Below are 10840 nucleotides of genomic sequence, written 5' to 3'. Positions count from 1 at the left end.
AGATGTCAACATGGTGTTAAATGCAAGGAAGACTGGCTTTATAACAGGCCAGCCAGTTGGTGTCTTTGTTAAGGCCGGGTGATTTTATAGTTTTGCTGCCATGACTCTTCTTAGCACCTGGAGCCAATGGTCTCTGCTCTGCTGGGAATGAAACAGGAGGGGAGTGGGGGAGAGGAGGGGGGGGGGACAGGAAATTAACGAAGGGGAGAAGGAGCCAAACTAAGGAGAAAAGAATAGAAATGTGCCCTCCCTTTACACTTAATAAATCGCATATGACTTTCACTCTGCACCAGAATGAATAGTACAGGGATTGAGAAGCAGCAGGGGCCTGGGGCCAGAGCACTGGATCGAGCCTTGGACCATCTGGATTCTGCTCCCAATGGCTACTTGCCTGCAGTGTGAACCTGAGCATGGTTCCTTTCTCTCTTCTGCAGTTTCCCATCTCCAGCTAGCTCTGCATGCCTGGTTAGACTGTGAACTGTTCAGGGTTGGGGCTGTGCGTATGTGCAGCACCAGATACCACAGGCTCCCATCTCAGCTGGAGCCTCTAATTCTATTAGGGCGACGTCTCCACTGGCAGCTTCTTGTGCAAAAACTCTTCCAGAAGAGAGCGTCTACACTGGCATGTGTTTTTGCACAAGAGATGTGCTTTTGTGCAAGAGCATCCATGCCAGTGTAGATGCTCTCTTGCACAAGAAATCTCTGATGGCCATTTTAACCATAGGGCTTTCTTGCGCAAGAAATTCATGTTGACTGTCTACACTGGCCTCTTGCACAAGAACAGTTGCACAAGAGGGCTTATTCCTGAGCGGGAGCATCATAGTTCCTGCGCAAGAAGCCCTGATTTTATACAGTAGAACGTCAGTTTACTTGCGCAAGAACACACGGCCATATAGACAGGCAGATCTCGCGCTTTGGCGCAAGATCGCGCCAGTGTAGACACAGCCCTACACTATAAAAAAATAACAGGCATAGAGCTACACCGAAGATTGTGTGTAGGTCCTACATCAACACTGGCTTTTACCAAAGCCCTACAGTTGGATTGAGAAACAGAATGTAAAAGCAAGTGAGTTTTTGTACGCTCCTGTGCAACCCCTCGGTGTGATCTCACTTCAGCTGCCTGTCCCTCAGTTTCCCAATCTGCTGGGAAAGGACACGTGAGATGAGGATGGACACAAGGCCCCTGGCCTGCACGTTTCACAGCCTAAATACCCAGATGAAGGGCGCGGCAAAACAAGCAAGGGAGCAGCGACATGGCCAGGCCCCCGATTACTGTGTCAATATTTTATGGCCGTTTCGGTCACGGGCCAGGCACCCGCAGCTCCAGCCCCCCTGCCCCGCACGTGCCACAGAGGGAACCGTCTGTCCACGGACCTAGGTCCGGGCTGTGGGTGAACCCTTGGGCCAGGCAACCGCCTCGTGCGAACCCCCCAGCGGCGGCGGGACGGTCGGAACAGGCAGAGACCTGGAGCCTCCCGAGCCGGGCTAAGCCACCCACCCTTCCCGGCCCAAGCGGTCAGCTGACTGGCAAAGCACCTGATAGGCCGAGGGCAGGGACTCTGTGGTCAGCTGACTGGGCTGGGAAGCAGCTGATAGGCTGCGAGGCGAAAGCTCTGCGGTCAGCTGACTGGGCTGGGAAGCAGCTGATAGGCTGCGAGGCGAAAGCTCTACGGTCAGCTGACTGGGCTGGGGAGCAGCCGATAGGCTGTGAGGCGAGAACTCTGCGGTCAGCTGACTGGGCCGGGGAGCAGCTGGCGGCCCGAGGGGAGCCATGGTGAGAGCTGCAGCCGGCGGGTGGGGGGCGCCGCCTGGGCCTGGGCCTGGGCCTCGGCCTCGGCCTCGGCCTCGGCCTCTCCGTTGCTGCGCCGGGCCGGGGGGCTGGTTGCACCCGCTCCCTGCCTGCAGCGGGCTGAGATCGGCGGGGGGCCGGCAGCTGGAGCCACTAGGCAGCGCTGCCCCCTTGCGCCGCGGGCATTGGCCTGGGCCCGCCCAGTGGCAGCTGGCGGAGGCCCCGCTGTGAGCGCTCTCCCGCCCCTGATGCGTGTGCTCGGGATAGTTGATTCCGCTGCTTCAGCGGGCAGCCCGGGAGCCTGTAGGGGCCAGACGGGAAATGCTGCCGTCTCCCCAAAGGGCCGCGCCGCATGGCGGGACAGGCGGGAATCCCTTGATTGCATCTTTCTTCTGAAGCACCCGGCACCAGCAAGGGCTGGGGTCAGGATGCCAGGTGTGTGGGGCCGTTGCTTTAGCAGCCCCGGGGTTTGCAAACCAGGGTGCAATAAAAGCTCCAGCTCTTCACGTGCAGGGGAATGGATGGGATCATAGAGCTGGCAGAGACATCAGAAGGCCATCAAGTCCAACCCCTTACCCAAGGCAGGACCAGTCCCAAGTAAATCAACCCAGCCAGGGCTTTGTCTTAAAAACCTCTAGGGATGGAGATTCCACCCCCTCCCTAGGGAACCCATCCCAGTGCTTCACCACCCTCCTAGGGAAAGAGTTTTTCCCTAATATCCAACCTGGACCTCCCCCACTGTAACTTGAGACCATTGCTCCTTGTTCTGCACCTGTCACTACTGAGAACAGCCTCTCTCCATCCTCTTTGGAACCTCCCTTCAGGAAGTTGAAGGCTGCTATCAAATTCCCCCCTCACTCTTCTATTCTGCAGACTAAACAATCCCAAATCCCTCAGTCTCTCCTCATAGGTCATGTGCTCCAGCCCCTGATCATTTTGGTTGCTCTCCGTTGGACCCTCCAATGTATCCACATCCTTTCTATAGTGTTGGGCCAAGAACTGGACACAATACTCCAGATGTGACCTCATTAGAGCCGAATAAAGGGGAATAATCACTTATCTGGGTCTGCTGGCAATGCTCCTCCTAATGCACCCTAATATGCCATTAGCCTTCTTGGCTACAAGGGCACACTGTTGACTCATATCCAGCTTCTCATCCACTGTAATCCCCAGGTCCTTTTCTGCAGAACTGCTACTTAGCCATTCGGTCCCCAGCCTGTAACAATGCTTGGGATTCTTCCGTCCCGAGTGCAGGACTCTACACTTGTCCTTGTTGAACCTCATCAGATTTCTTTTGGCACATCCTCTAATCTGTCCAGGTCACTCTGGACCCTATCCCTGCCCTCCAGCATATCTACCTCTCCCTCTAGCTTAGTGCCATCTGCAAACTTGCTGAGGGTTCAATCCATCCCCTCATCCAGGTCATTAATAAAGATGTTGAACAAAACTGGGAGCACTTGGAGCACTCCGCTAGAAATAGGATGGGAAAGGGTGGTTTCCGAGCCATGTTAACATTAACCATCGGGGGAGAGGAATTGACTGTCCTGTTCCCCTTGACCCTGATGTCTGCCCCCTGCTCTGAGCAGCTTCTGCTTGGTTCTGAAGCTTGTGAGTTTGTGTACGGGAGCTGCCAGGTACTTGCCCTCTTGTTCTGACCGTGTCATTGCATCTGCTCCAGGTGCAGGCCTCTGGTCTGTACCAGCGTTGGCTGGGTGAAACTCCTGAAGCTGCAGCCTAGCTGGTGGCTGTTGGGATCAGCAGAGGTTTAGGAGCAGGAAGAAGCCATCTGCCCTGTCATAGCTTTGCCCCACCCCTTCATTCAGGTTGATCCCTCCAAACAGACCCCTCTCCTTTACATCCCTTTCCTTTCCCAGGGATGGGTCTGGCTCTTTCAGACTCTGGGCCCAATTTTGCCCTGGGGAAAGCCCATTGAATTCAGGGCAGTTGCATCCCCCGCTGCTTCCGGGCGCTCTGCCCAGCAGCTCCAAAGGCTGATGGCTTCTACGCACGGGGTTTGTGGGAGTGTATTTTACAGTGGGGCAAGGGGCCTGGTTATTTGTCCTGCTCGGGATTGACGTAGTTGCAGTGGGACTCTGCAGCAGGCGTAGACAGAGCAGAGGCTGATGAGGCAGTGAAGTACCCAGAGAGGAGAGAAAGCTGGGGACAGGCAGTTGGAGGTGGGAAATGAGGGTCCCCTGGCTCTGGCAAGAAGAGCTGAGCTGCCCTGCAAAAGACAGTGCCACTGGCGTCCCCTGGGTCCTAACTGCCCCCTGATCTTCTCCTTCCAGAGGTTCCGGTTCTGCGGAGACTTGGACTGTCCCGACTGGGTCCTGGCTGAGATCAGCACCTTGGCCAAAATAGTTAAGTGGAAAGTTTTTTGCCCTCTGGTTTCTTCCGGTTCTTACTTGGTGGCCGGCACCTTAGGGCCTGAGCAACGTGCCCTGAGCCCCCACCCCCCGGAGATGGTATCATGGGCTGTGGGACCCGATGGGCAGCAAGGAGCTTTTACCCATAGGAGGGCCAGGGCCAATTGCTATGGCCTGGGGGAGCACCGGGAATATCTTAGTGATGCCTCTTTGTGCTCTGGGCCCTGGGGTGTGTGGTGAAGGGGGAGACTCCCGTCCCAGTGGCCAGCGTGAGCTCTGGCACCGGGCGCTGGCTGAATATGGTCAGAACAGGCTTTACCTGGGGGCTCGTTGCATCTGAAACTCAGGGAGCCTCTTTGTGGAACCCAAACCAGGATGTGCCCCAAGTAGCAGCGAATCGAGGGGCTTAAAACCGACCCCAATCAGAGGCTGCCTGGCTGGGGCAAGACAGGCCTGAAACGTGAGTGGTGAGGCTGGGGGGGGGTGTTTTGCGGGGAGCTCAGACTCCTCCCAGGCAGCGCCCCTGGGGCCCAGCACAGCTGGGAAGCTTCATTTTCTTGCTCTCTCCTTTCCAGTCCTCGGTGAAGCTGAAGCTGATCTGTGGCCAGGTGCTGAAGGACTTGCAAGGCGAGGGGATTGATGTAAGTGACGGGCACCGTTCAGCCCTGCTGAGCAGGGAGCCCGTGGTCAGAGACTCGGGTCTCCCCTCCCAGCGGCTGAGTGACACAGGCTGAGTCGAGCTGGCTGGCCTCAGGGCAGGCAGCATGGTGGAGTGGGAAGAGATCGGTGTGGGAGTCCGGATACCTGCGATCTAGTCCCAGCTCTGCCACTGAGCTGTAAAATCAGACCAGTGATGCTCCCCCACTGGGGAGACTTGCTGCTAGGAAGGGCCATACGGCTGCTAAGTATCAATAGTGAGTATTAGCGTGTGCTGCTCTGGGGGTCCTGTGTGGTCTGCTTCCTCTCCTCGGGCCTGTCATCGCTAGGGAAATGGCCGGTGGTGACAACACGTCCCCCTGAGCTCTCCCAGCGAGGGAGTTGGGCTGCTAGCGGACGTGGGACTGAGCTGTTTGGTAACGCCCATCCCAGACAGCAGCTGGGCCGCTGTTTGGATCATGTTGATTCCCAGTGAGGGGTGCCAGGAGCACCGATGGCAGGTGGAAAGGGCCCATCCTGCTCCCTCCACTGCAGGCAGCTTGGCCTAGTGGGAACCAAGAACCCAGCAGTTCTAGTCCCAGATCGGTGTCGTGTGGCCTCGAGCAAGTTATTTAAGCTCAATCCAGCAGCTTCTGGTCATTTGGGTCCCCCCTTGTCACCTGGGCCTGTTACTCAGAAGTGTCAAGCCCCCATCGCTCCTGTTGATTCCCCTGAAAGCAGAGGCCCCTTGTGGCGTGTTGGCCTTAGCCAGGCTTGGCCCACCCTGGGCCGCTCCTGGCGGGGGGGGGTCCCACCTCGGCATGGGGAGCGTTCTGCACTATCCCAGGGCTGATGGCACGTGGGTGCTGCTTTTCTCTTGCAGTATGAAAAGATCCTGAAGCTAACGTCGGATACCAAGTTCGGTGAGTGTGGTTCCGTCCCAGAACCGCTGGGGGCCCATAGCCTCCCCACCCCCCGGTGCCATCTGTGAGGACTCACTGTGGATTCAGATCTTTGCCTTCTGACATCCAGGGGGACTGTGCACTTGACTCCCACTCTTCCCCCCCCCATACACCTTTGCCCCCCATGTCAGTCCCCTGGCCCATCGTGGCTTTTCACCCAGGTTGATGACACTGGACCCAGCTCTCGCTCCCTGTTTGCGGCCGCTCGTGGCCTGGTGGGAGGTGGCGTCTGTCCATGCCCCCTCTCTAGTCTCATGTCAAAGGCCGTTGGACTCTACGTCCCTGGAGACGGACCCTTGGCAGGCCTCCCTGCCGTGCTGCAGAGCCCCGAAGGTTTCTCCTCCTCCCACCAGAGTCCGGGGACGTGAAGGCCACCATCGCCGTGCTCAGCTTCATCCTGTCCAGCGCGGCCAAGCACGGCGTGGACAGCGACTCTCTGTCCAGCGAGCTGCAGCAGCTGGGGCTGCCCAAAGGTAGGGAGTCTCTCGGGGTGGGCAGCGGCCCGCTGGGCAGGAGCTGGTCCCTGCTGGGTTGGGGGTCCCTGCCCTCCCCAGCAGCAAGACGCTAGAACATGTGGTGCCAGCCAGTTGGAAAGACTTTGGAGCTGGGCCCTGCACTGATGGGAATGCCCTGCTGTACCTTTGTTCCCCTGTTCTCCCACGTGGGCCCAGCATAGCAGCCTGCCAGGGCCCTGTTAAGCAGGCAGCTCAGCTGTTTGCAGCCAGGGGCCCTCCTGAGACCGTGGGACTGGCGTCTGATCGGAGGCTCTTTGGTGGGTAATTTCGTGGTCTCCTTGGTTTGCAGAACATGCCACGGGCTTGTGCCGGTCCTACGAGGAGAAACAGAGCCCCCTGCAGGACATCCTGAGGGCGCGCAGCCTGAGGTGTAAGTGTCTGGCTCCGGGCCTCTGTCCTACACACAGCCCTACAGCCGGGTACAAGCTGTCACCTGCTGCCCCACCCCTCAGCGTGCCCATGAATGGAATGGAATTGGGCCCTTTGCAGGCCTTCTTCTCGGGGACTTCTTGGGGAGAACTTGCTCCTGAGGGATGAGGAGCAGGGACGCCGCTTGCTGAGGGCTGAGTACGTGTCCCAGGCGGTGGGCGGCCAAGGGGATGGGCAGACCTGGTTCAGAGCTCATCAGCTGGGCAGGTTGGGGTCTGGCCAGGGTAGTTCACCACCGGGACAATCCAAGTGCGGCAGGGAGAGGGTGGCTCTACCCTTGAGCCGGTGTTGAAGCAGTGCCTGGCTGCGCATTGGAGGACACCGCGTTTCCTGTTTCGGCCAAAAGGAGAGATCTGAGGAGGTGGTCTTCCAGCCACACTCTGCTCCACGGACCCACACGCCCTTATTTCAGCTGGAGACATTTAATCAGTCTGATGCTGTTGCTGTGGGCTGGTAAAAGGGGTGTGGCGCCCACACCAGAGCTGGCTGCATTACAGGGCGGGGGAAGCAGCCGAAAGCTTTTGAAAAGGGCTTCCCCAGCTCTGGCATCGCGAGGGTGTTGTCTATCGACAGCGCAAACCTGAGCCTGGCTCTGCCTCTCCTCAGTGAGCCGTCTGGACTCGGTGTCCTGGAGGGTGGATCACACGCTCAGCTCCAGCGAGCTCCAGCAGGTGAACGAGCCGCTGGTGCACCTGAAGTTGGCCGTGCGAGACGAGGACAGGGGCGTGACAGAGCCCCTTGCCATGACCGTGTCGGCAGAGAAGTTCCGGGTCTTGCTGGCAGGTGAGTCGACGGCAGACGGGCAGCTTGGAATCACTCGCCCATCCCTACCCTGCTGGCTGCTTCCTCCCGTGTCCCGTCTGCCAGGTCTTGGCTGGGGCCGGGGCGAGGGGCGACGGGAGAACTGGGAGCTGTCTGCAGCGCCCCCCCTCGGAGAGCCAGGTCACTGCCCACACTGGTGGATCGTGTCTCCTCTTCCCCTTTCAGAGCTGAGGCAGGCCCACGCCCTGATGAAATCTCTCAGCTGAGGAGCTGGGCGCACGGCGGTGAGCAGGAAGGAGCCGGCTGCTTGTGCTGCAGCCCCTCAGAGTCTGGTGGGTGCGGTTCCTCCGCTGGGGACGCCCCTTGTGACAGACGCCGCCTGCACTGGGCTCTCTCCTCCATCCCCAGACCCCTGATGCTGAAACTGATGCTGGCTCTTCCTGCGGCCGCTCCCACTCTTCCTGGCTGCTCTCCCCCATCCGCCTCCTGCCAGCCCTTCTCCATCCCGCCCACAAGCCCTCACCCAGGATCCAACCCCAGAGCGCGGGGGGGTGGGGGCTTAGCGGCTTCTGTATCTGCTCACAAGATCCCCACCCAGAGCCCAGCTCCAGCTGGGGGCGATCAAAGGGATTTCCCGCAGCAAAGGCGCCCGAACCCTTCAGCTGCGCAGCAGGGTCCCTCACGTGCCTGGGGAACACCCAGGCCTGCCAGAGGCTGGTTTAACAATGAAAGACCCTGAAATCCCCTGCACAGCCCTTTGCTCTGTTCCCGACCAGCCCAGGCAGCTGATCTGCCAGAATTGTCTCCTGGGGTGAGTCCTGGGCACATGCGTGGGGCCCCCGTCTGTGGAGACAGCGTGCTGCAGCCTGCCAGGCTCCACGGCGGCTGGGCCCTGAGCGCCCTGTGGCGATCGAGGATGCCCAGTGCCAGCGGCCGGGGTGACCCTGCCAGTCCCATGGAAGAGGTTGGAAAGTCTCACCAGCCGCAGCAGGATGGAGCTTTCGCTAGCCCGCTCCTCTCCCACCTGCTCTGTCGTCTTCTCCCCTGCCACCTCATCTACCACCTTTTCCAGGGCAGCTCCGTGCCCGGATTGAGGCCCAGCACGGACAGGCAGCCGGGAGCTCTTCCTGCATTTCCCAGGGGCCTGGCACATGAAGCCAGTGGTTTACAATGGGCCCTAATTTGCAAGAGGGATCCAATAAAGCCACAAAGGCGGCGACCTGCAGGAGCGTTTTTATTTGCATTGCTGCCTCCCTGCTTCCCCCTGAGCCCTCATCTCTGCAACTCTGCTCAAGCAGGGGCCAGAGGGGCCTTCCAATTTCTGGAGGGTCATCAGCTCTGCTCTTGACTTGCTCTTTTTTCATTCAGCCGCTTCCCTGAGAAGGCCAGGGTTGTCAGTTGCTAGGTAACAAACCACCAGGCCGTTTCTGGGCCCAGATCCTGGATCTTTGGATCCTTCTGCAAAGAAAACTCTTTTCCCCTCCCTTGAATCATGCAGTACATAAGGGAAACTGAGGCACACACCACCTACAGCCAAAATATTCTGACAAGAACCCCACAGTGGCCGTGCCATGGGGGCCTACGCCCACCTCACCGGAGGAATCGTTTCTCCCTGCAAATGCCTTGGGGTGTCCTGCAGCCTCTTCCAGAGACCCTGTCCCTCTGACAAGGCCTTTGGCAGGGCTCCACACCGGCATGGCGCTGCTATAGCGGGACGGCCCCTAGCAATGAGCTGGCTGCTCGATCCCCGTGTGCAGCTGTTGCCCTGGGATCCCCCCCCCCCCCCCCCCCCCCCCCGCCACACACACACACACACACATCACCGTGGGTGCCGCAGGGTGACAAAAGCTGTTCCTGGGGCAGAACAGGAGACTTAGGGTGTTGGTGTCACACGACTGTCTGCAGGGTGTTCAGAGAGGGCTAGAACCAGCCCAGCTCAGTGGAGCCTTTGGAAAGACGTGTGTGTGTGAATGTCTGTCTGTCTGACAGACACGCAACAGGAACATGGAGCCCCAGCATAGCCTCTGCAAGGGGCGGACAAGGGGCCAGCAGGTGCCAGGAGCCTGGATAAGAACTAGCCTCGCACAGCACATCTACACCTTGGCAGTGCAGGTCTGAGCCCAGGGAGAAGCCACTGAGAGAGCAAATTTTCCATCCTCTTTCCCCCCGGAAGGGGGGGGCAGACCCCTTGAGGGCTGCAGGCTGTGTGGGGTTCTGCTACTTGCCAGCAGTCCGGGGCAGTAACCCCTCCAACAAGGCTGCGGGAGGGATGGTGGCACATCAGAATGAAGGGGGCCCTGCACTAGAAGCAGCGCGGGACTGGCCCAGGGGGTGTTGTCCAAGATGCTCTTTGGAAAGGGTGACGGTCCAGCCCTGCCCTGTTCTGGTCCGAGGTCGGGGGCACTGCTTCATTTTCTTTCTGGGCCGGCATCTGTCAGCGCAGCTCCACGGGCCTCTAATTCTAAACACTGGTCTGGTCCGCATCAACCCTCCACCCCGAAACGACGCTTGACCCGTTGCGCTAAGCGGCTGTCGCCTCGAATAGCCCTGCCGCGATCTGAGCCAGCCCGGAGGCTGGCAGAGCCGAGCCGACGCGCACGCCAGAGGCAGGAGAGAAATGAATTCCCGCTTTCCACGTGGCTCCAGACGCTGCTGAATCCTTTAGTCTCAGCCCCTGGTGCTGCCTGGCAGGTAGGGGATGAAAGAGCTGAAAGCAGAACGAAGAGCCCAAAGCAGGGCTTGGGGAAACGTGGGTCGGCCTTTGCGTTCGGGCGGCTCGGCGTTCAGGGCAGGCCGGGTGGAGGCCTTCACTGGCAGGGCCAGCTTTAAGCATGTGTCTAATGCACAGACAAAAAACAGGACGAGGCAGCACTTTAAAGACTAACGAGATGGTTTATTAGGTGATGAGCTTTCGTGGGCCAGACCCACTTCCTCAGATTCCTCTAATTCTAAACACTGGCCCACGAAAGCTCATCACCTAATAAACCATCTTGTTAGTCTTTAAAGTGCTGCATAGTCCTGTGTATTGTTTCAGCTACACCAGACTAACACGGCAACATCTCTATTGCTAATGCACAGGGCTTTGCTTTGCTGCCGCAGAAACTTGATGCTGGTCTCCTTCGCGCCGCCCCCCCTAGTATGTGCAAAGCAGGTGTGAAGTGCGGAGAATGTGATCGCGTCCATATCCTGCCCCATGTGACTACAGCACAGACAGTGGTGGGTGCTCCATCAGTGGGCCCCCCGGGCTTCTCCCCACTCTGCCACCAAAGGCCCTGCCCTTGCTCCGCCTCTTCCTGCCCCCCCACTTAGTCCCCTCCCCTGAGGCGCCCTGCCTACCTGCTTTCTACTCTCCCCCCTCCCTCCGCCTGCTGCTGAACAGCT

The 10840-nt window shown here is 59.0% G+C and overlaps 1 protein-coding gene across 1 annotated transcript; it reads left to right on the top strand.

Moving 5' to 3' along the window:
- Positions 1-1633: 1633 nt before the first annotated feature.
- On the top strand, positions 1634-8678 carry COMMD4 (COMM domain containing 4). The gene is made up of 8 exons (XM_089781951.1): positions 1634-1774; positions 4078-4149; positions 4731-4796; positions 5675-5714; positions 6107-6226; positions 6558-6638; positions 7304-7480; positions 7685-8678. Exons 1-8 carry the CDS (start codon positions 1772-1774, stop codon positions 7723-7725), a joined length of 600 nt encoding a protein of 199 aa, XP_089638077.1. The 5' UTR covers positions 1634-1771; the 3' UTR covers positions 7726-8678.
- Positions 8679-10840: the final 2162 nt, after the last annotated feature.

The sequence above is a fragment of the Pelodiscus sinensis genome, chromosome 14 (genome assembly GCF_052426305.1).
Source record: "Pelodiscus sinensis isolate ZL-2025 chromosome 14, ASM5242630v1, whole genome shotgun sequence".
NCBI lineage: Eukaryota > Metazoa > Chordata > Testudines > Trionychidae > Pelodiscus > Pelodiscus sinensis.
The sequence above is the reverse complement of the archived record's forward strand: the minus strand, read 5'-3'. Positions and strand labels throughout refer to the sequence as shown.